The sequence below is a fragment of the Xenopus laevis genome, chromosome 9_10S, assembly GCF_017654675.1.
Source record: "Xenopus laevis strain J_2021 chromosome 9_10S, Xenopus_laevis_v10.1, whole genome shotgun sequence".
NCBI classification, from domain to species: Eukaryota; Metazoa; Chordata; class Amphibia; order Anura; family Pipidae; genus Xenopus; species Xenopus laevis.
Genome location: NC_054388.1, coordinates 12,790,894 through 12,818,055, shown reverse-complemented (window position 1 = coordinate 12,818,055; position 27,162 = coordinate 12,790,894). Strand labels below are relative to the sequence as shown.

Sequence of the window (27,162 nt, the reverse complement as noted above, 5' to 3'; positions counted from 1 at the left end):
AGTATGAGGGTATAGCTTATTGTGTGCCCAGAACATTCCTTCTCTGTATATTTGTATTTATACATATGGGATGGAGTTACCATATTGTGTCCCTTAGACAGTACAGTATGAGGGTATAGCTTATTGTGTGCCCAGAACATTCCTTCTCTGTATATTTGTATTTATACATATGGGAAGGAGGTGCCATATTGTTTCCCTTAGACAGTACAGTATGAGGGTATAGCTTATTGTGTGCCCAGAACATTACTTCTCTGTATATTTGTATTTAGACATATGGGAAGGAGGTGCCATATTGTTTCCATTAGGGGGCACTGTTTCACTGGTGACTATGGATCTTTAATTCCAAAACAGAATAAAAAGTACATAACCCAGTACATATATGAATCAAAGTAGGCATATTTCCCCTTTAACCTGGGCAATGTTTGGACTGGAAAACCACATTTCAGCTTTGATTCAATCTACTTTATTTTTAGTGCTGACTAATCCCCACTTTCCCAATGCTTAACGCTTGTTGTGGTTTTGGTCTTCTTTTTTTTTTTTGAGAAATCAATATGGCAGCCATCCAGCCTTCCCTCTTACAGAGCCATCTTTGATTTTTTTTTCTTTTTGTGTTCATTAATACTAAAATGTGGTGGTGGTGAGGGGGGATCTTTCAGGATCACTATATTGAAGAACAGCGTGGTGCTGATGCCGGAGCTCAGGGATCTGAGAAGAGATCAAAATGGAGATCAAAAAGGGGAAATAAAAAGAACTTCTACAAAGAGATATTTTTTGTTTGAAAGCATCTGACTTCTATGGTATCCAACTGCACCCAGCAGTCTGTACCAGTCCCTTATGTATCAATACTTACTGAGAAAAGGAGTCCTGTGCATTCAAGTTTACCCTCATACTGTACTGTCTAAGGGAAACAATATGGCACCTCCTTCCCATATGTATAAATACAAATATACAGAGAAGGAATGTTCTGGGCACACAATAAGCTATACCCTCATACTGTCTAAGGGAAACAATATGGCACCTCCTTCCCATATGTATAAATACAAATATACAGAGAAGGAATGTTCTGGGCACACAATAAGCTATACCCTCATACTGTCTAAGGGAAACAATATGGCATCTCCTTCCCATATGTATAAATACAAATATACAGAGAAGGAATGTTCTGGGCACACAATAAGCTATACTCTCATACTGTACTGTCTAAGGGAAACAATATGGCACCTCCTTCCCATATGTATAAATACAAATATACAGAGAAGGAATATTCTGGGCACACAAAAAGCTATACCCTCATACTGTACTGTCTAAGGGAAACAATATGGCACCTCCTTCCCATATGTATAAATACAAATATACAGAGAAGGAATGTTCTGGGCACACAATAAGCTATACCCTCATACTGTACTGTCTAATGGAAACAATATGGCACCTCCTTCCCATATGTATAAATACAAATATACAGAGAAGGAATGTTCTGGGCACACAATAAGCTATACCCTCATACTGTACTGTCTAATGGAAACAATATGGCACCTCCTTCCCATATATATAAATACAAATATACAGAGAAGGAATGTTCTGGGCACACAATAAGCTATACCCTCATACTGTACTGTCTCAGGGAAACAATATGGCACCTTCCTCCCATATGTATAAATACAAATATACAGAGAAGGAATGTTCTGGGCACACAATAAGCTATACCCTCATACTGTACTGTCTAAGGGAAACAATATGGCACCTCCTTCCCATATGTATAAATAAAAATATACAGACAAGGAATGTCCTGGGCACACAATACGTTATATATGTCCTCTTATTTCAGACTAGCTAGCTGGCAAGTAATGAGTTGAAATCCCTCACTGTGAGCTAAATCCAAGATGTCCCAGCATCCTAAATCTCCCCTTTTCCATTTCTAGGCCTCGCAGGTTTATATCTTGCGCAGCTCTGTAAATACATGACGATTTTTCCATGAATCACACTCAGTCATCTGTTTTGTGCATCATCTCTTCAGAATCCCAAATTATAGCCGGGTAACTAGCCAAAAATCTGTAATTCTCGGCTCACCTCGGCCCTGCGGCCCCCACCGTGCAGTCTCAGTCCACTTCCCTGTCTCCTCGGGGAAAGATGAGTTTTTGCCAAGAATGTTATTATTGCAGTAGTTTCCTCCTTGTATTAACCCTTCTGGTGCTGGGCCCTTATACACTGTGTTGGGTATTAACCATTCTGCTTCTGGGGTCCTCTGCTGAATGTATTTGCCTTTCAACTGCTGGCATCCTTTGTGGTTGCTAATGTGCATCTACAGAGCAATTAAATGGTGTTTTGGCCCAGTGGGTTTCCAAACGTACTCCCAGCAGAGTAAAAAAGAACAAGATCACTCCAGTGTAAACAACAGAACTGAAGCAAGTCTCATCTTTTTGGGTTTAGGGACAACTTGTCTTTCTCTAAAAAAAAAAAAAAAAAACACCTCGGCACAGTCAGTACCAGACAGAATCGCTGAGTGAGAACTGCTGGTGGGAGAAGCAGAAGGACAAGAAGGGAGCAGGAGGGAGCCTTGTACTGTATTTATTTTACACAGTAAATGTATAGCACTGTATATAAAATGTCCATAATAAGTTCCAAGGTGTCATAGATCCTTTTTTTCCAGGGCCCTTAAAGTTTGCGTTGTCTCCCGGGCCCCCCAAAGTGGCGAGCGTAGTGCAAGATGGCATCAGTCATTTTTTTGGCTGCAAAAGACCTCGGCGACACCTTGATGCCGAGTAATGTGGAGGAACAAGTTACAATCGCCTTTTGTTGAAGGACTTATCAGAATCTAACGTTCTTTCTTATAAAGTCTGCGTCACTAAAATCTTGGAGATTCTCTAAACTCAGAGTTTCTTTTCTTTACATTTACGTCGGTATCATGGAGATACTTTAAGGCAGGGGTGTCCAACCCGTCCCCCGAGGGCCACATGCGGCCATGTTGCAATATCACGCATAGAGATCGTATGTACGTGGTCGCTAATTGTGTGCATGTGTGGTTCAAATTTTACATGGGGTGTGCGGTGTGTGGCCTCCTAGAGCAGGAAAAGCAGTTAACAAGTGAGCGTTCGGTTTAGTGATGTGCGGGCCGACCCGATACCCGTGGGTCGGGCGGGTTCGGGTCGACCTCACACTACACCTTCAAATGCCGGCTTCCGGGTTCTGGTTTTATAGTCTCGTGTCTGCTTGTCCCGCCCCTTTTGTGATGTCATTGTGACGTCATCGGCGGGGCGGGCCTCTAAAAGGACCCCAGGAAACTCGGGCGCGGGCTGGAGCAGGGCTGATTAGGGTCGGGAAAACCCTGACCCGCACTAGTTCGGTTACTTACAAAGGCAGGTAAGCATTCTTCAGCTGCATCGCCCGCTATGCTAGGGATATATGCAGCGCCTACATTTGTTAGCAACTTGTTTCAAGGATAAAGACCTTAAGGGGCAGATTTATCAAGGGTCGAAGCGAAAATTCGCAGTAAAAAAATTAAAATTTAGAGCTATTTTTGTGTACTTCGACCATCGAATAGGCCAAAATTCTATTCGAATTTGAAAAAAAATTTGACTACTCGAATATCGAAATTGATCAAATTAAAACTTTCGCCTATTCGCCATCTTAAACCTGCCCAATTGCTGTTTTAGCCTATGGGGGGGCTTCCTAGAACCTATTTGGAGTCATTTGGTGGACTTGAAAAAAAAAATAGACGTTTTTTGGGGCAAATACTTAGATTCAAATTCGGTCGAATGCGAATGCGATAAAACTTTGATTCAAACGATTCGTATACAGCCTATTCGACCGAAGTTTAAAACTTCGATTTTTTTTAAATCCATTTCAACTGGTCTTTTTTTCATTCGAATTTCGAAGTTGTGGGAGTTCAAAATAACTCCCACTACTTCGAAATTCGACCCTTGATAAAGCTGCCCCTAAGAGTAAAATTAGAACAAAAATGATCTGATGAGCACCTTAAAAATTCACTGAGAATTGCAACTACTTCCATTGGACCAGATATTGATACATTAGTTTCTCAAACACAATGTCAAAAATCTCACTAGGTTTAGGATACCCTCTTTTCTTTTACTTTTACAATAAAATAAATCAATAGTTAGTGTTTTGTGTGTATTTCGAGTGTGGCCCCAGAAAATTTGTCTTCTTCCAGTGTGGACCAGGGAAGCCAAAAGGTTGGACACCCCTGCTTTAAGGGCAGAGACACACTGCTATTTTTCGGAGATTAGTCGCCCAGCAACAAATCGCTTCTTCTTTGGGTGACTAATCTCCCCGAACTGCCTTCCCGCCGACTAGAATGTAAATCGCCGGTGGGGCGACACTCGGATCGATTCGGCTTTCAGAAGTTTCCTTGTGAGACGTCGGGATACAAAGTGTTCCGAGTGCCATCCTGCCAGCGATTTACATTCTAGTCGGCGGAAAGGAAGTTCGAGGAGATTAGTCGCCCGAAGAAGAAGTGATTTTTTTTTTTTGCTGGTTGACTAATCTCCCGATATAGCAGTGCGTGTCTCTGCCCTAAAGGCGAAGATCGGTCTGTATTTATTGAATTATTTACCTTCCATTAAAGTAGTTGTTCACCTTTGAGAGAACTTTTAGGGGGCAGATTTATCAAAGGTGGAAGTCAAAATTCAAATTAAAAAAAAAAATCGAATTTGGAGCTAATTTTTGCGTACTTCAACTAGGGAATAGTCCAAATTCGATTTGAATTTGAAAAAAATTTGAACATTTGAATAAAGAAATGTATCTTTTTAAAAATTCGACTTCGACCATTCGCCATCTAAAACCTGCCGAATTTCTATTTTAGTGTATGGGGGACCTCCTAGAAGTCAATTGGTGGACTTTTAAAATTCGAAGTTTGTAACTTTGTTTCGTAGAATTCAAATTCGATCGAAAACTGACCTATTTGTTCGAAAACGGTCCTATTCAGCCAAAAAAAAACCTTCGATTTTTTGATAAATTTCAATTGGTCTTTTTTTATTCAAATTTCAAAGTTATGGGAGTTCGAAAAAACTCCCATTACTTCGAAATTCAACCCTTCATAAATCTGCCCCTTAGTATGATGTAGAGATGGGTATTCTGAGACAATTGGGTTTAACTTAATTTAACCCAGGATTCAGTTTGAGATTCGGCCAGGATTCTGCCTTTTTCAGCCGGAATCTGATTCAGCTGAATCCAACTGCTTGGCTGACCCAAATCCTTGAAATCACATGACTTTTCGTTACGCACAAATAAGGAAGTAAAAATATTTTTAACTACACACACAGCGTGTGGTTCTCTTTATCCCTTTGTTTTTGCAAATTAGGGTTCCACTTCCCCTAACAACCAAATGGATAACAGAATAACTGATAGGTAGAAGAGGCTTTACATTTTCGGTTAAAGGGGTTGTTCACATTTGAGATAACTTTTAGTATGATGTAGAGAGGGATATTCTGAGACCATTTGCAGTCGGCTTTAATTTTTTATTATTTGCGGTTTTTGAGTTATTTAGCTTTTTATTCAGCAGCTCTCCAGTTTGCAATTTCAGCCATCGGGTTGCTAGGGTACAAATTACCCGAGTACCCTGAGTATATAAATATCATTGAAAAGCTGAATCTCCTATAAAACAGAAGAGAAAACTAACGGTGCCTTACTGTTTACTCCTGGACTAAAATGGGATAAGTAAGCACTGAGTATGTTTGTTTTGCTGCTGACCCTGTGCAGACTCAGGATGTTTGTTGCTGCGGAACGGTGTTGCTGCAAACCCCATTTCTAAAATAAATATTGTTTTAACATGAGAATAAAGCGTAAAGTTTCCACTGTCGCATGAAAAGGTTCAACATCTGCTGCACTCTGCTGTCTTACAGCATTCCTCCCTCAGCTTGCATATATATATATATATATATATATATATATAAAACTAGATAGGTGCACTCAGATAGCCATGGTGATGCCTAGGTGGTGGAACAAAAATTCATATTTGTATGAATGATGACGGCTTGAATTTGTAAGCCAAAACGTTGAAATAAATCTACAAGCTTTTTTTCACTTATCAAGACCTATGTGTGCGGAAGTTTTTTTTTTTGATATATATATATATATATATATATATATATAATATTAGAAGCCTTATCGCTCTTGGCCAAAGCTCATGGAACTCCTTGGTGACCTGTAATATCCTTATCATTTACAGTAGGGGGTACATTATCCCTTATAATACATGAGTGATACTCAGAGTTCCCTGTATAACTCAGCCTGCAGCCTTTTTGTGTCTTTATATGGTCACAGAACCCCCAGTGACTTCTAATATCCTTATCATTTACAGTAGGGGGTACATTATCCCATATAATACATGATTGATACTCAGAGTTCCCTGTATAACTCAGCCTGCAGCCTTGTGCCTTTATATGGTCACAAAACCCCTCAGTGACTTCTAATATCCTTATCATTTACAGTAGGGGGTACATTATCCCTTATAATGCATGAGTGATACTCAGAGTTCCCTGTATAACTCAGCCTGCAGCCTTGTGCCTTTATATGGTCACAGAACCTCTCAGTGACTTCTAATATCCTTATCATTTACAGTAGGGGGTACATTATCCCTTATAATACATGATTGATACTCAGAGTTCCCTGTATAACTCAGCCTGCAGCCTTGTGCCTTTATATGGTCACAGAACAACCCCTCAGTGACTTCTAAAATTCTTATCATTTACAGTAGGAGGTACATTATCCCTTATAATACATGAGTGATACTCAGAGTTCCCTGTATAACTCAGCCTGCAGCCTTGTGCCTTTATATGGTCACAGAACAACCCCTCAGTGACTTCTAATATCCTTATCATTTACAGTAGGAGGTACATTATCCCTTATAATACATGAGTGATACTCGGAGTTTCCTGTATAACTCAGCCTGCAGTCTTGCGTCTTTATATGATCATAAAAATCATGCCGTATTGTACGAGTGATTCTCAGAGTACTCTGTGCAGTACTTACACATTTATATAGAGAATAATGTGCCCCCTATTAAAATATAAAAGAAGAGGCGATTTGTCGCCGGGCGACTAATCTCTCCGAATCTCCATGTGTGTCTCTGCCTTTAAGGGGTTTGCTTATTGTTAAGTTAAAGTTGAGTTTGTTATAGAATGGCTAATTCTAAGCAACTTTTCAACTGGTCTTCATTTTTATTTTTTTTTATAATTTTTGAATTGCCTTCTTTTTCCAGCTTTCAAATGGGGGTCACCGACCCAATCTAAAAAAAACAAATGCTCTGTAAGGCTATAAATCTATTGTTATTGCTACTTTTTATTACTCATCTTTCTATTCAGGCCTCTCCTATTCATAGTCCAGTCTTTCATATATATATATATCCATGCGTGCGGTTACTAGCGTAATTTGGACCCTAGCAACCAGATTGCTGAAACTGCAGAGAGTGGAGAGCTGCAGAATAAAAATCTAAATAACTCAAAAACAACAAATAATAAAAACTGAAAACCAGTTGCAAATTGTCTCAGAATATCACTCCCTACATCATACTAAAAGTTACTGCCTAGGTGCAAATTTGCCCACTGTATATAAATGAGCCCAATTTTCTGGCCCAATTAACCCTTTCAATGACAAATCACTGCGTCATCAAAATCCAGCTGACTGAAAGTGGTGATCACCTAGGGCAACCGCTTTCACTAATGGATTTCAAATAACAGTAAACACCTTTTTCCTTCTTTTGCTTTGTTCCCCATATAATTTTTGCGTGCCGCACAGCAGCGATATTTAATACATTCCTCCCCATGTTCATCTGTACAAAAGTAGAGGGTATGAAAAATATCTGTGTATTACTCACCGGTCTCTTCTCCCCGTCCTGCATCCATCATTTCTGCTGCTATTCACACACACTGCAGCACTAGGTCTTCTCCGATCTATTCTGCCAACCACCAACCTGCTGCTATCACTCTGCCATGGTGCTGAGGGTGGGGATTATTCCAGTTTAATTCTACCTTCTGCTTCCTCAGACCACAGGCATTAAAATATGTATTAATACACAGGGGATAATGTTCCCCCTACTGTAAATTTTAAGGGTATTAGAAGTCACTGAGGGGTTCTGTAACCATATAGGGGTATATTTAACAAAGAGTGACGTTAATAGTGAAGTTCCGCCACTAGAGTGAATTCAGCCACTCTCCATTCATTTCTATGGGATTTTTATAGGCATATTTATCAAAGGGTGAACTTTCACTTTCACCCATTGATAAATACTCCTTTCAAAATCACATAGAAATGAATTGAGAGCTGCGGAATTTCACTCTAGTGGCGGAACTTCACTCTTTGATAAATTTACCCCATAGTTTCTGGGAAGGGAGTGTGGCTGTGGGATAGTTGGTATAGTAGGGAGAGATGGGGCCTATAGTAACAGTAGGATAATAGTCTCTGGGATGGGGCTGGGGCTGTGGAATAGCAGGTATAGTAGGGAGAGATGGTGCCTATAGTAACAGTGGATAATAGTCTCTGGGAAGGGAGTGTGACTGTGGGATAGCAGGTATAGTAGGGAGAGATGGTGCCTATAGTAACAGTGGATAATAGTCTCTGGGAAGGGAGTGTGACTGTGGGATAGCAGGTATAGTAGGGAGAGATGGTGCCTATAGTAACAGTGGGATAATAGTCTCTGGGAAGGGAGTGTGACTGTGGGATAGCAGGTATAGTAGGGAGAGATGTTGTCTATAGTAACAGTGGGATAATAGTCTCTGGGAAGGGAGTGTGACTGTGGGATAGCAGGTATAGTAGGGAGAGATGGTGCCTATAGTAAAAGTGGGATAATAGTCTCTGGGAAGGGAGTGTGACTGTGGGATAGCAGGTATAGTAGGGAGAGATGTGACTATAGTAACAGTGGATAATAGTCTCTGGGAAGTGAGTGTGACTGTGGGATAGCAGGTATAGTAGGGAGAGATGGTGCCTATAGTAACAGTGGATAATAGTCTCTGGGAAGGGAGTGTGACTGTGGGATAGCAGGTATAGTAGGGAGAGATGGTGTCTATAGTAACAGTGGAATAATAGTCTCTGGGAAGGGAGTGTGACTGTGGGATAGCAGGAATAATAGGGAGAGATGATGCCTATAGTGAAAAGCTGGACTGGAAATAAGACATGCAAGAAAAAAGCTTTCCGAAGACGACCAATGGGACACAAGCTGTATCACCAAAGTTCTTCTTATGTCCAGAAATATCTGGAGATCCAGTTTGTCGTTTTAGTGATTTTCACATGGAGAGAAACAAAGAGGCAGCCTTTTTTTTTTTTTAAACGTAGAAGGCGTCTGGAGTATAAAGTATGTGAAGTATTTTAGGTAATAACTTCCTGAACGGGTTCAGGTTACTGCCGGCCAGTTAACTCAGAGACTTTCCCTCTCTCTGGGCTTGTAATGACAGTGTACGAAATGTAAACAAACGCAAGGGCCGCGTCGGATACAAAGGAGAAAGTTTGTCCCCGATTAGTCTGTTTGTGACCAGACGCCGCACATAATAGTGATGTCATGGAATCCTCACGTTGCCTGGCCCGGCCCCAGACAGTCACAAGACAACTAACACATAACTTGTCATGCTGCTTGATAATGATTAATAGCCATTGTCTCATTTGTCTAGTCATTTGCACCTGAATTGTGAGGCTTATATATATATCTGTGCCTATATATTATACAGTTATATTATGTGCATATATGATATGGGGGTTACACTGTGACAGTGGTTGGAGGAAAGATGGGGGTATATCTGTGCCTATATATTATACAGTTACATTATGTGCATATATGATATGGGGGTTACACTGTGACAGTGGTTGGAGGAAAGATGGGGGTATATCTGTGCCTATATATTATACAGTTACATTATGTGCATATATGATATGGGGGTTACACTGTGACAGTGGTTGGAGGAAAGATGTGGGGTATATCTTTGCCATAATGATAGTTAATACAGTTACCATTATGTGCATATATTGATATGGGGTTACACTGTGACATGTGGTTGGAGGAAAGAATGGGGGTATATCTGTGCCTATATATTATACAGTTACATTATGTGCATATTGATCTATGGGGGTTACACTGTTGACAGTGGTTGGGGGAAAGATGGGGGTAATATCTGTTGCCTATATATTATACAGTTACATTATGTGCATATATGATATGGGGGTATACACTGTGACAGTGGTTGGAGGAAAGATGGGGTATATCGTGCCTATATATTATACAGTTACATTATGTGCATATATGATATGGGGGTTACACTGTGACAGTGGTTGGGGGAAAAGATGGGGGTATATCTGTGCCTATATTTATACAGTTACATTATGCTGCATATATGATATGGGGGTTACACTGGCTGACAGTGTTAGGGGGAAAGATGGGGGTATATCTGTGCCTATATATTATATAGTTACATTATGTGCATATATGATATGGGGTTACACTGTGACAAGTGGTTGGGGGAAAGATGGGGTATATCTGTGCCTATATATTATATAGTTACATTATTCTGCATATATGATATGGGGGTTACACTGTGACAGTGGTTGGAGGAAAGATGGGGGTATATCTGTGCCTATATATTACACAGTTACATTATGTGCATATATGATATGAGGGTTAGTATCTTTGGAATCCACTTCATGGAAATCTTATGTTTGCTGCTCTATCCCTTAGTGATTATATAACATTGACATATTCCAGTACCCCTGGAAAAACAAAACAAGATAAATCTTTATTCTTTTTCTTTCTTTCTTTCTTTCTTTCTTTCTTTCTTTCTTTCTTTCTTTCTTTCTTTCTTTCTTTCTTTCTTTCTTTCTTTCTTTCTTTCTTTCTTTCTTTCTTTCTTTCTTTCTTTCTTTCTTTCTTTCTTTCTTTCTTTCTTTCTTTCTTCCAACACAAGGCAAAGTGATAGCTAATCATCTTCATTTTAACTTCATCTGACAAAGTGTTCCGGGGAGAACAGACTTTAGCCGCATCCTTAAATGACTGCCGTAACTGCGCTCCGCTTTTCGCACTGCCTCCAATGCCCTTTGTTAACTTGTGTCTAGACACCATGCAGCCAGAATATTTGGGCAGAGGGATAGATGAGATATTCGGCATGAATAAACCTATGGGGAGGGGAAGACGAAAAAAAAAAAATAGGTATTTGATAATGTTGTTTGTTAATAAACAGTTTTGCTGCCTCTGTACAATGTCTCTAATGGTTTTCTATCAGGGGGACAGTTGTGAGAGACAATGGATATCACATACCAACCTATTGTCTCTTTGTTTTTGTCTATGTCTAGACAGATCACAGATGTGTTTTAGTGGTAACGCAACTGTCATGCCCTCTGGATATACAGGGTTTCTTAGTGCTATATGTCTAAATTGGTATAATAAATATATATATATATAGGTATCGGATCCATTATCCAGAAATCCATTATCCAGACAGCTCAGAATTACGGAAAGGCCAGCTCCAATAGACTCCATTTTATCCAAATAATCCAAATTTATAAAAATTATTTCCTTTTTCTCTGTAATAATAAAACAGTAGCTTGTACTTGATACCAGCTAAGATATAATTAATCCTTATTGGAAGCAAAACCAGCCTATTGGGTCTAATTAATGTTTGTAATAGGTGTGGAGTTGGGGAGCACCAATCATCCAAAATGAAAGATGGTGTGCAAGGTCAGATATTAGTTAGTAATGAAAAGAGAAGAAAAAGAAATGACCCTTTGTATTGCACCTTCCCATCCATACGTTGTGAACAAACAAATGAAGTGTTGATTAAAACTTAACTTTTAATATAACCATTAAAATAAGTCTAGAAAGCAACATTAAAATGTTGGTTAGGCAGGAGGCTGATTGACTAATAAGCCAGGGGTAGGTGGGATGAGGTCACCTGAGAGTGACTGTTGGTTGGAGCGAAACACACAGTTCTTGCGATTATTAACGATTAATGTTATAAAGAAAATATCAATTCCCACATGCCACCCCTTCTCCCACCTTCGGATTCCTCCCTTCAGGTCTACAGTCACCCCGCAGGGTGATTGATATGTCGAGGCCTAAGTACAGCCTTAGTGGCAAGTGAATATGAATTGTAATTAGCACGTTCGTTCGCCCCACGGATCTCCGATAGCCAACCCCTTCACCCTCAAGAATTACCCTCCCAATCCGTTATTCCCAGGCTGTGATAGCAGTCCCTATCCGGCGCCTGCCTAGCCAGAAACTAAAATTGCGCCTGACGCGCGTTTCTTCAGGGTGAAGGGGTTGGCTATCGGAGATCCGTGGGGCGAACGAACGTGCTAATTACAATTCATATTCACTTGCCACTAAGGCTGTACTTAGGCCTCGACATATCAATCACCCTGCGGGGTGACTGTAGACCTGAAGGGAGGAATCCGAAGGTGGGAGAAGGGGTGGCATGTGGGAATTGATATTTTCTTTATAACATTAATCGTTAATAATCGCAAGAACTGTGTGTTTCGCTCCAACCAACAGTCACTCTCAGGTGACCTCATCCCACCTACCCCTGGCTTATTAGTCAATCAGCCTCCTGCCTAACCAACATTTTAATGTTGCTTTCTAGACTTATTTTAATGGTTATATTAAAAGTTAAGTTTTAATCAACACTTCATTTGTTTGTTCACAACGTATGGATGGGAAGGTGCAATACAAAGGGTCATTTCTTTTTCTTCTCTTTTCATTTAATTAATGTTTACCTGATTTTCTAGTAGACTTAAAGAGGACCTGTCACCCGAAAAAAAATATAACACATCCTATTTTATCACGTTTGTCAAGCAAAATAAACTTTAATTACACTATATAAATTATTTGAATATTGTCTCCTTCCGTCTGGGAACTCATAATTATAGCAACTAGGCAGGAGCCATTTTTTTGGACACTGTTATTAAGACAAGCCTTGCATCATCTCAAAATCTTGTTTTTGCACCAGAATGGGGGACCTGATGTCCATCCCCATGCACAAGTTACACAATTAAATGGTAAAGAATGATCAGGAATGATTGCAGAGCAGTGACATCTATGAAGTGCTGAATGGAAAGTGAAAGTAATTGCCTGCCCCGCCCCTATGCCTAAGGCATAGAGGAGGGGCAGGCAATATTTGATTGACAGCTGAGAATTTAAATGAGTTTACAACAGCTATGAATGCTTTAATAAAAAAACTAATTTGGATTTCATGTTTAATTTGAAAAGGACTTTTATTATAGAGATTTTTATGTCTGGGTGACAGGTCCACTTTAAGGCATGAAGGTCCAAATTACAGAAAGATCCATTATCCAGAAAACCCCATGTCCAGAGCATTCTGAATAACAGGTCCCATACATATGTAATAAAAATGATAAAGGTTCAAAGTATCAATTTTTTCCGGTTTCCCCCCGTGTCTCCAAGAACACATGTGTGTCTATGTACTCCTATATTTCGGGGGGGGGGGAAAGAGTGACGCAAACGTTAAAATGGAAAGGGTGAAATGTCGGAACAGTGTAATGTAGCTGGTTGAATTACTTTTAATAAGAGCAAATGACTGGGTGATTCAGTTGGGTTAATGTCTATACTTACATTTAGCAGAGATTTCCCTGAATTAATTGCTGCTCTCATTTGTTCCTTGGTTAATGGACATGTAATTTTATGAGAGTCTGTCTTTTATTTCTGAATTTGTCTGGGGGTAGGAGGAGGGGGTTGGGGGGGGGTGGGTTTAGACATGAGAGTCTCTTTGATTTTTATAGTTTGTTGTTTTTATTGCAGGTAGTGGCATTTGTAAATGGTAAACAACAAGGTTACCATGCCCCTGTGTCTTGGATCTGCAAAACAGTTATTGGAGTCGACTTTGAATAAATCTAATTTATAACCCATTAGTACAGTACAAGGGTATATATTTCTATGTATACATATGGGTAGCAGGTGCCATATTGTTTCCCTTAGACAGTACAGTCTGAGGGTATAGCTTATTGTGTACCCAGAACATTCCTTCTCTGTATATTTGTATTTATACATATGGGAAGGAGGTGCCATATTGTTTCCCTTAGACAATACAGTATGAGGGTATAGCTTATTGTGTGCCCAGAACATTCCTTCTCTGTATATTTTATTTATACATATGGGAAGGAGGTGTCATATTGTTTCCCTTAGACAGTACAGTATGAGGGTATAGTTTATTGTGTGCCCAGAACATTCCTTCTCTGTATATTTGTATTTATACATATGGGAAGGAGGTGCCATATTGTTTCCTTTAGACAGTACAGTATGAGGGTATAGCTTATTGTGTGCCCAGAACATTCATTCTCTGTATATTGTATTTATACATATGGGTAGGTGGTACCATCATGTATTGAAATAAAGGGAGCTCTAAAAATCTTTTCTATAAACCACATCATAGGGCAGTGGGGTTGGGGTAGGGCGAGTAGGACAATGTAAGTTACACGTTTGGCCTTAGACTGAGGGCTCCGGGTAGGAGAACCTGCCCTTCTGCAGTAGTCATTGTCCAAAGCTGTAAATTTTGTCTTTTTCTGAGGAGAACCAATAATTGGTCCTTTTATTGTTTTATGTGCAACATGGGGAGCAGGTCAGAGAGGGACAGATGTGCATCATCTGCAGGTTTATGGGCAAGGATGCCGAGGCCCCTATAAACAAAGGTTACAAGCAATGGTTGGGAATTCCTCTTAAGTTATGGAACCTTCTCGTGTGAAACGGGGAAGACGTCGCCCCTGATAAAACTGACCATAGCGGTTGTGAATAGGATTTGAACATTAGATTGTAAGCCTCGCTGGGGCTGAATGATTTATAATATCTGTAAAGTTCTTCAGAATAGGGTGGCCCTATAGTAATAAGGGATAATGATTGTATTTAAAATGTTTGTATGCCGTTTGTTTCATATGGGGATTCGGGTCTAGTTCTTGGAATGTTCTCATGTTGTGACTAAACATAACTCAGCTTTGACCTTAGTCTTCAAGTTGTTGGGCTTTAGGTCTATACAAGTGATGGCTGAGATTTTTTGGCTGCTAATAAATGAATTTTCTACCGAAACTCCTAGTAGTCTGGTCTTTGTGCCTGAACAATTAATTGCCAGACTTTGGGTCTGGACTAGTTATAGATGCATTATTAATTAATTATTAGCTGAATTATGTAACATGTTCCAGCAGTACCTTAATATTTAGTCTGTGGCTACTTATGGTTTAGCTTTGTAACTGGGCTACTAATAATTGGTCCAGGCTAAGCTTGAGCCTCGGCTATTTGTTTGACAACATGCTTTGCAGAATGTTCCTTGGCAGCAACTAAGCCGTTTGCTTCAATGTTGTTTCTCTCACTAACTAGAAATCATATTTTTCCCAAATGTGGGCTTTTTCCAAAGGGTTTGCCTAAAAATATATCAGAGGGTAAAAAAATTAAACTTTCTGAATGGAAGGTTTCCCTGTCAGGGGAAAGAGCAAAGAGACTATATACAGTAATGTGAGAGGCAGAATTCTCTATTTGCAGGTCAGGGAGGATAAGGAGTTGATTTTACTTTGTATACACCACTTGCTGCTAAGGCCAAGTTAACCGCTAATTAAACGAGTAAAGGCTAATAAAACTTAGACCTTAGCCATAGGGACAAATTCAGTAACCGGCGAAAATTTGCCAGAGCTGGCTTCACGCTTCACCAGGTGTAAATTCGACCTGGACAACACTAATTCACGAAGATCCGAAGTTGCGCACAGGGTAAGGAACGCTGGCGAACTTGCGCTAGCAAAAATACGCTCAGCAGTTCGAAGTTACGCTAGCGTTGGCTAATTTGCATACGGCGTGCAGTTAAAGTACAATGGCCGTATATGTTGCAGCAAATACATTACACTACACAAGCCAGGGAAACCTTAATAAAATTATATAGAGGTGTTATATTGCCCTACATATGTGCCCACAGTTTAGTTTAGGTGCCATATGTTATCAAATGTAGGGGGGAAATTTTTTCCATCTTTTTCAGCCTATCACCCTGTTAAAAGGAAAAGACGCCAGCGTTTTTTGGGACTTAGAAAAATGTTCAACCTTTTTTTTGAGGAGCTCCTATCTACTCTATTGCACTTCGCCTGGTCTTAGGTGGCGAAGGCAAGTCTGGCGATAGAGGTAACGGTCAGTAAAATCAAAAACGTAGTGAATTTGCGTAGTAACGCTCTTTCGCCAGAGCGAAAATTCGTCTGGCGTTAGAGTGCGCAGTTGGGCCATAGTCTTATCTCCTTGGCAAAATTACGCCAGTGAAATGACGTCACATTGGCGAATTTTCGCCAGCGTTAGCCACTTCGCCCTTTAGTAAATTTCCCCCATAGGGTTGGTTAGCACATCACACAGAGGGTCTGTTTGTCGTGCCCAGATTGCTGCATACATTAGAGAGAATGCATGAATTTATTTGCATTTCATCTGGAACCCCAAATACAGACTGTCTGATAGATAGAACCCAACATGGCCACAAAGTATTAGCTCAGACATGTTTGCAGACCATGCCAGGAACTGAACAAGGGGATCTTATGGTTATGGTTATTGCAATGAGAATTTTAACGATTGTTTTTACGAGTAAAATATGTTACACTTCCAGATTCACCTTCCAAAAACAGTTAAGTTGTTTTTTTTTACCATTTTTCCAAAATCTTAAATTTAGGGGCAGAAATACTTCAAAATTTGACCATCGAATTTAAATTCATCGAATTCGATCTTTTTTCATCTAATTTGGGTATTCTGCGGTCGAAGTAAAATCGTTTGACAAACGATTAAATCCTTCGAATGGAACGATTTTATCGTACGATCGTACGATTTTACTTCGACTTCAAAAAACTTTTATTGAAGTCCAAGTTTTTTTTAAAGAGACAGCACTTTGATTATCGTATGGTCGAATATTCGAATTATTTTACTTTGAATCGAATTCGAAGTCGTAGTATCCTATTCGATGGTCGAAGTATCCAAAAAAAAAATTCCCTCGAATTTACTTTGACCCGTAATAAATCTGCCCCCTAAAGTTTAATGTTCCTGTCTCCAATTTTGCAGCATTTAGTTGATACATTTCTCAGGATCTTCTCTGGAATATAAGTAACTATTGTTGTAACAATTCTTACAGCTGCCTTTAATGAAAGACAGATTTATCAAGGGTCTAATCGAAAATTCGAATTCGAATTTTCGAGGTTTTTTTTTATGGTCAAAACGGTCAAATTCGACTAGGGAGTTTTTCAAAGTTGATTCGATTTTCTTTTTTTAAAAAAATTCAAATTCGATTTTTGGCCCTTTAAGAACTCGAATTCGACTATTCGCCACCAGGGCGTATTTATATTAAGGCACCCAAGGGCCTGTTCCTACAGCAGCAGGTTTTGGGGGGCAGCCCTCGGGTGCCTATCAATTTATTTTTTAAATTCCATAGGAAATCCGGTGAAAGAGCTGGGGGGGGGTGAGGGGTATGAGGCCAGGCTGGTTGGCGGAAGTAACGCGCATCACGTAAATACAGTACTGTTCGCCACCTAAAACCTGCCGAATTGCTGTTTCAGTCAATAGAAGACGTCCAGGAATCAATTTTGAGTTGTTTGCAGCCATCTTGACAATCGAGTTTTTTTCAGAGAAAAACCTCAAATCAAGTTTTTAAAATTCAAACCGAACTTGATTCGATTTCGATTTGAGTTTTCGGGGCGATTCCACTCATCTGAGTTTAAAAAATGGGATGTTGATCGGTCGAATTTCGAATTTATGGGACTTTTTAAAAACTCGCATGAATTCGAAATTGAACCTTTGATAAATGTCCCTCTAAATGTATACATTTCGAACAGTTTCGATAGTTGGCGACCCCCTTCCAAGAGCTGCCTGAGAAAGTTGAAAATTCCGATTTACACTTTAATATCAGGGAAATGGTCACACGTAGAAAATTCAAAGTAATTGGAAAATGGTCTTTATTTCTGGTGAACTACCTGAAACCAACTGAACTGAAAAAAGTGTTGGCAGGAACACCCGTTTAGATGGTATTGGTACAGGCCATTCTGGCCAGGGATCCTTATTAACAAACTGTACCAGGGAGAGTTTCGTTCTTCTTTAAACCCGTGTCCCATTTGGCTGGGCATGAAGAAGGTTGTCCAGAACCCATCATTATGTCTGTGTTAATGTCAATATTCTCGTGTTTCTTCCTGGCGGATCTTCAGTCCCATGTTGGCTGCTTATGTTTCATACCAGACACAAAGGCATCTGGTTCAGCCACATTTAACCATTCGCTTCCCATGCCACTTTTAACCCTTTGCTTCCCGTACAGCTACTGTACATGCAGAGAATACGGCAGCTTTTTTTTTTCAATTTAAGATTATTCCCTATAGTTGTATATGTGTGAACACTTTTTTTTACTTTTATGAACATTATAAAGATGACAATATGGGTATGGAATCCATTATCTGGAAACCCATTATCCAGAAAGCTCCGAATTACAGAAAGCCTATAGGCTCCATTGTAATCAAATAATCCAACTCTTTAAAAATGATTTCCTTTTTCTCTGTAATAATAAAACAGTCGCTTGTACTTGATCCCAACTGAGATATAATTAATCCTTATTGGAAGCAAAACCAGCCTATTGGGTTTATTTAACGTTTACATGATTTTATAGTAGACTTAAGGTATGAAGATCCAAGTTACGTAAAGATCTGTTATCCGGAAAACCCCAGGTCCCAAGCATTCTGGATAACAGGTCCTAAACGTTTAATAATAAAACAGTACCTTGTACTTGATCCAAACTAAGATGTAATTAATCCTTATTGGAAGCAAAACCAGCCTATTGGGTTTATTTAATGTTTACATGATTTTCTAGTAGACTTAAGGTACGAAGACCCAAATTATGGAAAGATCCATTATCCGGAAAACCCCAGGTCCCGAGCATTCTGAATAACAGGTCCCATACCTGAATTAACATTATAACAGCAGTTCCTGTGAGATGCATTAGAAACAACAGAAGACTGTTCCTACTCAACCCATTAGGAAATGAGCATGGACATAGACTAAGGGTCAGGGCACACAGACAGATTGGGGGAGATCAGTGGCCCGGCGACAAATCTCCTCTTCTTCGGGGCGACTAATCTCCCTGAACTGCCTCCCCTGCCTTGCTGCCGGCTAAAATGAAAACTGCCTGGAGGCAGGCACTCGGAGCGCTGCTTTTTCCGAAGTCGTCTGAAGTTTCCTCGTGAGGCAAATACGGGCGACTTTGGAAAACGAAGCACTCCGAGTGCCTGCCTCCATTCGATTTTCATTTTAGCCTGCGGGAGGCAGTTCCGAGAGATTAGTTGCCGCAAAGAAGAGGAGATTTGTGCCCGGACGACTAATCTCCCCGAATCTGCCCGTGTGAACAGACCATAAAATAGTGTATTTTTGTCCAAAGCAAATTCCTCTCTTTCTCCTGCACTAGATTTAATATGGGCCATTGTTCTCATTTAAGTAGATGAGTGCAGAGTGATAACAATCCTGTAAGTGGTGAGTGAGCAGAAAGGGCCCTGGATGGGCAGGTGAATAGGGTTCCGAAAGCTGAGCTGAACTGGGATCTCATTCACCTGTATATTGGCTGCAACAGCAAAGTGCATAATTCCCCAATGGGTCTCACCTACTGGCTCTAAATCCAGCATTCCACACTATGTCTAGACGGTCCCTTGAGTCAGTAAATATATATATATATATATATATATATATATATATATATATATATATATATATATATATATATATATATATATAAATATAATATTCACACCAGTATGGGATCCGTTATCTGGAAACCCACAAAAAGGATTCGGTTCGGCTAGGCAGAAGGATTCGGCGGAGAGATAATTATATCAATTATATATAATTTAAGCATATATATTTGTTTTATAAAAGGAGTGGCTGCCACACTGTTCCTCAAGGGGAGGTACAAAAGAGCGTAACCAATAGACTCCAATGATACAGTGACACCCAGTGGCCACACTTTCATGAAAAACTATGAGAATTCTTTTTTGACTTAGACAAGGAAACATTTTTGAATTGTCCCGGCCTTTGCTAGGTGGTCAGCACCAGGGTGGACAACCATATTTTGATGCTACCATTGCATGCTATGATGATTTTATTAATCCTGTGGCACACACATCAGCCCCGATAGGGTTAAGGCTAAGCAGTTAACATTAACCCTTTCTCTGGTGGCACAGTTTGCCTGGGTGCCTCTCACCTGGTGCCCAGCTCATACAGGTGCTGCTGTTGCTTTATCTCAGGGAGCTGCTATTTATTGTGCAAGCAGCAGCTGTTTGGCTGGTCTAGACTTTATGCAAATAAACGCTATCTCTCTCTTTTGCCTGGGAGTGACTGGGACTTGCCCGTGCTTGGGCGATATCGTCACACTAACACTTGGGCTGACGGCTGATATAAATACACCTGCCAATGTGCAACGCCCTGGACGGACTTTATGGGGGTGACATAGGTCAGCTGGCTCTAGGGAACAGTTGCTTTGAGTCCAAAACAGATGGCAGAGCATTCTTGGTGCTACAAGCAGCTGGGAGCTACAGAACTACATTTCCCAGCACCCTTCACCAGACAATAAGAAGTGGTACTTTCACCAACCGGACTAAGAGATTAGAATTGCCATATCACCCCTTTACTCCTAGACACAATTCAAATGAGTCTCTTTCATAGCTCATCAGACATCTAGAGGTATTCTTCATGGCTCCACAGAAATATTTGAAGTCAGCGTCATACACGTTGTACATCTAGCAATACTATTTTAATCATATGAAGCTTCAGCTAGTGTTGTTGAAAAGTAACGTCTGTCAGCTTTCAGATGTTGGTGGGTAGTGACCATTTGGAGGTCCTGTTGTCTCCATCTTGGCCTACTGTCTCCATCTTGGCCTGCTGTCTCCATCTTGCCCTACTGTCTCCATCTGGGCCTACTGTCTCCATCTTGTCCTACAGTCTCCATTTTGCTCTACAGTCTCCATCTTGCTCTACAGTCTCCATCTTTCCCTAATGTTTCCATCTTGCCCTAATGTCTCTACCTGGGCCTGCTGTCTCCATCTGGGCCTGCTGTCTCCATCTTGTCCTACTGTCTCCATGTCGCCCTACTTTCACCATCTGGGCCTGTTGTGTCCATCTTGTCCTACAGTCTCCATCCTACTGTCTCCATCTTGCCATATAGTCTTAATGTGGGCCTACTGTCTCCATCTTGCCCTACTGTCTCCATCTGGGTCTGCTGTTTCCATCTTGTCCTACAGTCTCCACCTTGTCCTTCTGTCTCCATATTTCTCTGCTGTTACTGTGCCAAGTATCCCCCACTCTTCCAACCTACACCTGTTGGCCCCAATGGGAAGCCTCCTCCTTTGCAGCCCCTACAAACCTGCCTGCATCAGAGCATGACTGAACTTCACCTCTAGTTGAAAAGGTAGCTCCCCGTGGATTAACAGAGAACTCTGGGAGTTGTAGTTCACACAAGCTGATGACTAGGGGGCTAAAATTACCTAAATGTAACTTCCTCACTGCAGAAGCTGTTGTATAGCATTTTTTGTATGAATAGTTATAAACATTTCTGTTTTATTAATCAAACTGAATTAAGAACTTTTAAAGAACAGTCCAACCCCCCCAAGCTGTTGTTGAACTACATTCCCCAATAAACTCTGTGATTGATTTGTGCATTCAGCCACAGAATTCCTTCCTCAGACGGGTACCGCAGGGTCTAAGATAAAGCTTGTACCCACCGGCTGTAGAAAGCAGTGATGAAATGAGATCCAGGGGTGCCAAAATCTTAAAGCCTGATAAACAGAATGACTGTATGTGAAAGTCAGTGTAGAGAAGGGAGTGAGCTGAATGTCAATGAGTCTTGATCCTCACATCGACAGCCGCAACTAACACAATTACAATGTTTCAGGCATTTGCATTGGATTGGTGACCAACCGGACGCAAGCAATAACACTCGGTTATATAGGATAGTGGTAGCGACTGTCTAAGTGGCACCTCAATGCCTGTCTGTCATCTAAGCAAGGGGCCTGCACATGTAGGTTAAAACTAACACAGTCTGTATATATTCATTTTATTTCTGAGGTGCCAGGATAACTGATTGTGCTGATTAGATGGGCATCAGGCTGGCACTAATGATGAAGATTACTTTATCATGTCTGCGGGGGAAGCTTCTCAGAGCCATTTGTCTAGAGAGACCTTGCCTCCCTTGGAGGGGGACAGGCAAAAGCTTGGAGATGAAGGGGCTTGGGTCAGGCAACTAGTCATTTTCAGTCTTTGGATCTCTGTTGTACCGGCAGGTGTAAAGTAGCCGGAACTTGGATGCCAGATTACGCAGCCCAGTGAGATAATATGTCATCAATTCAAACCTTAGATATTTTCTCTTAGAACAGTGACCCCAAATGGCCTGGATTATATTTTATTTTAGTATGGCAAAGTATTGCATCTCCAGAAACGACTAATACGAATATAATGGGAAATAATCTTTTGTTTAGAATGAAGTGTGCCCCTGTACAATTGATATTTATGGGAATTTAAACAATACTTTTTCACTTAAAGGAGAACTAAAGCCTAGCTAGAAGTAGGCTAGAAATGTTGTACATTGTACCAGCCCAAGACAACCACAGCCCTTTAGCAGTAAAGATCTGTGTCTCCAAAGATGCCCCAGTAGCTCCCCATCTTCTTTTCATGCTCTGTGCTGCTGTCACTTACTGAGCTTAGGGACCCACTCACAATATACAGTACACATAGAATAGAAATGTCACAATATAAGGCTGATTAGTAATTAATACACATAATTACTACATGGCAGCACAGAAACCAGTGCAATTCGCATCAGAATTCAATAATCAGCAAACCTGTAGCATCAGCTTATATTACAGGGGAAGCTCATTTTCTGCTGGATAATTAGTGACGAGCCCTAAACTTAGCTTCTCAACAGCCAATCAGAGCCCACTGAGCATGTGAGTGTCACAGACACTTTCCAAGATGGTGACCCCCTGTGACAAGTTTGAAGTCCTGGATCATTGCTGCTATTGACAAGCTGAAACTTTAGCCTCGTGCAATAAGTTCACTATAAATAAATGATGGCATTTTTAGCCATATTAACTTTTAGGGTTTAGTGTTGTTTAGTATTTGCTCATACCACCCTCTAAGTCAGGGATCACAATTTAGTGCCTTCCATCATAAATGGCTCCATGGAGGATGCTGGGAACTGCAGTTAAGGGGGGCAGCACAGGTTAGGGGTAGTGATGGGCATTAAAATCGCTGTTTCGCTAATTTTTTACACTTTTTTTTATTGTCAGTGGTCAGGGTACATTTGGAAGATGAGTATGGGCCAGCGGTTTGATACATGGATGTGACTCTTTATTTTCAGCCTCAACTACAAATTTCCAGAGTTTGGTGAAGTTTTCGGGCAATTTGAGATTTAACCAGTACTGACATTAGCCTAAAGCGGCCTCTCTTTTTACATGCTGAGGTTATCTCAAGGGCAAATAAGCCTTCACCCTTTGGCTGCCAGTGTTTTTTTGCCCACTGTATACCAAGCTCCGCAATTTGGGGAGGCAGAATTAACAGTTTAAAAGGTCAATCTGAACCGGTCAAGCATCAAACATCCAAATAAAAGGCCTTGAATTCCAGCGAGGGAGCATTTAAATGAGGCAGTGTTTTCTCATTTTAGCGTGTCCCTTTCTGGACGGCCTGGCTTCTCGACACAGCACCGCCGCCAAACAGAGGCGTCTGTTCATCAGAAATTAGAATCGGTCACACTGCAGCCGCAGCCTGGTCTGTGACAAGGGCAGAGGCGTGAAGAAGGGGTGTTGGGTCCCTGGGGGTTAACCCTCCTATTCTAGATACTGATATTATCAGGGGATGTCGTTATTAACATATAAATGGGGCAAATATCTTTGGCCTTGCGTCTACACGTTGCATGAAATGACCTCACGGCTTAGGATTCTCTGTCGACAAAGGCGGAATTTTATGGACAAAACAAAATATGTTCCTCTATAAGTAGCGCACAATGCCAGGATGAAGATGTAGCGCCCCATGAATACCACCGGCTCCTCGTAAATGCGCCAAAGAAACTTCGTATTGTTTCATGAAACAGGTTGTACCTATAATGCTTAGAAGTATCCGTTAGTTCATAATATCACTGGCTTCCTCATTAAAGGAATTATATGCTCCATCGCACTAGGCGGTACAGTAGGAGGGTATCATTTATTGTGTGCCCAGAACATTCCTTTTCTGTATATTTGTATTTATACATATGGGAAGGAGGTGCCATATTGTTTCCCTTAGACAGTACAGTATGAGGGTATAGCTTATTGTATGCCCAGAACATTCCTTCTCTGTATATTTCTATTTATACATATGGGAAGGAGGTGCCATATTGTTTCCTTTAGACAGTACAGTATGAGGGTATAGCTTATTGTGTGCCCAGAACATTCCTTTGCTGTATATTTGTATTTATACATATGGGAAGGAGGTGCCATATTGTTTCCCTTATACAGTACAGTATAAGGGTATAGCTTATTGTGTGCCCAGAGCATTCCTTCTCTGTATATTTGTATTTATACATATGGGAAGGAGGTGCCATATTGTTTCCCTTAGACAGTACAGTATGAGGGTATAGCTTATTGTGTGCCCAGAACATTCCTTCTCTGTATATTTGTATTTATACATATGGGAAGGAGGTGCCATATTGTTTCCCTTAGACAGTACAGAATGAGGGTGTAGCTTATTGTGTGCCCAGAACATTCCTTCTCTGTATATTTGTATTTATACATATGGGAAGGAGGTGCCATATTGTTTCCTTTAGACAGTACAGTATGAGGGTATAGCTTATTGTGTGCCCAGAACATTCCTTCTCTGTATTTATACAAATGGGAAGGAGGTGCCATATTGTTTCCCTTAGACAGTACAGTATGAGGGTATAGCTTATTGTGTGCCCAGAACATTCCTTCTCTGTATATTTGTATTTATATATATGGGAAGGAGGTGCCATATTGTTTCCCTTAGACAGTACAGTATGAGGGTATGAGCTTATTGTGTGCCCAGAACATTCCTTCTCTGTATATTTGTATTTATACATATGGGAAGGAGGTGCCATATTGTTTCCCTTAGACAGTACAGTATGAGGGTATAGTTTATTGTGTGCCCAGAACATGTCTTCTCTGTATATTTGTATGGTGTGTGCTGCCATAAGCTTGATTTTCATCATTCTCAGTGCCTAGTTTAATCAAGAGTTTTGGATATCATTACTGTAATTGTTAGGAGCTTTCGTGCTATTGGATAGAGGTTCTGTCTCTAATTCGGGGCATTGTCTCTGTGTTCTCTCCACAGCGGAGTTGGAGTTCGTCCAGATAATCATTATCGTGGTGGTGATGATGGTGATGGTCGTGGTTATCACTTGTCTCCTAAACCACTACAAGCTCTCGGCTCGATCCTTCATCCACCGGCACAGCCAGGGGAGGCGGCGAGAGGAGAACCTTTCCTCGGTAAGGTTACACACTGTACACTATTTAAGGGGAACTCCTAAAGAAAAAAAAATGATTCTAAACAACTTCCCAATATACATATAGTAACCAATTTCAATGTTTTTAAAGTTAGGTGTAAATATTTCTGCTGTTGAAAGCAGTATTTGTTTATTCCTTCTTTCTCTTGAAACAATCAGAAGTTATTTTCCTCTGGGGCTGGTTAATCAATTGGCTTCTGCTACATTGTTTCAAGAGTCAGAACAGAGAACATAAACAGGAACTGCTGTTTCAAAGCAAAGAGAAAACCTGCATGTATGATTGTTCACCATCCAAACACTTTTTTCAGTTCAGTTTTTTCAGTTGAGTTGTTTTGAGTTGTTTTTAGATTGTTTCGCCATAAACAAAGACTTTTTCTAGTTGCTTGTCCCAAAATTAAAGTTTTATGTTCGGGTCTCTGGGGTTTCAGTCTGGCAGCTCAGTGATCCAGGAGCATAGGGAACTGTTACAATTTGCTACATTTAGGGGCACATTTACTAAGTTCGAGTGAAGGATAAGAATAAAAAAAACTTCGAATTTCGAATTTTTGGCTACTTCGACCATCGAATTGGCTACTTCGACCTTCGACTACAAGTTCGAATCGAACGATTCAAACTATTCGACCATTCGATATAGTCGAAGTACTGTCTCTTCGACCCCCTACTTCGCCACCTAAAACCTACCGAGGTGCCATGTTAGCCTATGGGAAGTCCCCATAGGCTTTCCTAGGTTTTTTTGATCGAAGAAAAATCATTTAATCGATGGATTAAAAATCCTTTGAATAGTTCAATCGAACGATTATTCCTTCGATCGATCGAATAACGGTAAATCCTTCGATATTCGAAGTCGAAGGATTTAACTTCGATTGTCGAATATCGAGGGTTAATTAACCCTCGATATTCGACCAATAGTAAATGTGCCCCTTAGTTGATACAATTGGTTAATTGACATTTCTCAGCCGTATCAGTGGAATATTAGCAACTATTCTCGATCGATTCTAACAGCTGCCTCTAAAGGGGAACTCCACAAAAACATCGCCAGGCGACTAATCCCCCCGAATCTGACCGTGTGTCTCTGTCCTGAAAGGAACTCAGGGACTTTGCTCAGCAGGGACAAAGATAACAATTGTATCAACTAAATGCAAAAATTTAAAACGAGTAGGCGACCCACTCCCAGTGCTTTAGCAGGTGAAAAATTAACTACATAACCCACAATGCATTGCACTGTGATGTTCCTTTCCTTATTGAGATCACGTGTGCAGGGAATTGTGGGGTTTGGAGGATGCAGGCTGAGGGCAGATGTAACAGTAGTCAGTCAGCTCAGCAAAGTAGTCAGAGAGATCAGCAGGAGAGCAGGGGGCTAGGCTTAGGGAACTGTTCCAAACCATTAAAAATCATGAAAGCTCTGCATATTTTTTTAATTGATGTATAATGCAAAGTTGCTTGAAACTGTGTTTACTTTTCAAAAAGTTATGTTTTTGTGGAGTCCCCCTTTAATGTTGCAGTATCAAAAGATGTGGGTTAATGAAACATTTTACACATTCCAGTACCCAAATGGGAGCGGCCATATTGACTCCCTTAAGTGCAGTGCAGCTTTGAAGGAGCATCTTTTCTCTACCCATGTAATATCAACTTCATGGTATTGTGCCGGGGATGTGGATACTGGCTGCAGTCCCTGGCGGAAGTTTCATTTTGCTTTGGCAAA

General features: G+C 40.5%; 1 protein-coding gene across 3 annotated transcripts in view; it reads left to right on the top strand.

Moving 5' to 3' along the window:
- The window catches only part of pmepa1.S (prostate transmembrane protein, androgen induced 1 S homeolog), a 50,668-nt gene that overhangs the window by 18,888 nt on the left and 4,618 nt on the right, over window positions 1-27,162 (top strand). For all 3 annotated transcript variants that reach the window (XM_018238209.2, XM_018238207.2, XM_018238206.2), the window contains one exon: window positions 25,289-25,443. In XM_018238209.2, coding sequence (XP_018093698.1) covers window positions 25,289-25,443 — 155 coding nt within the window. The remainder of the gene's footprint in view (window positions 1-25,288; window positions 25,444-27,162) is intronic.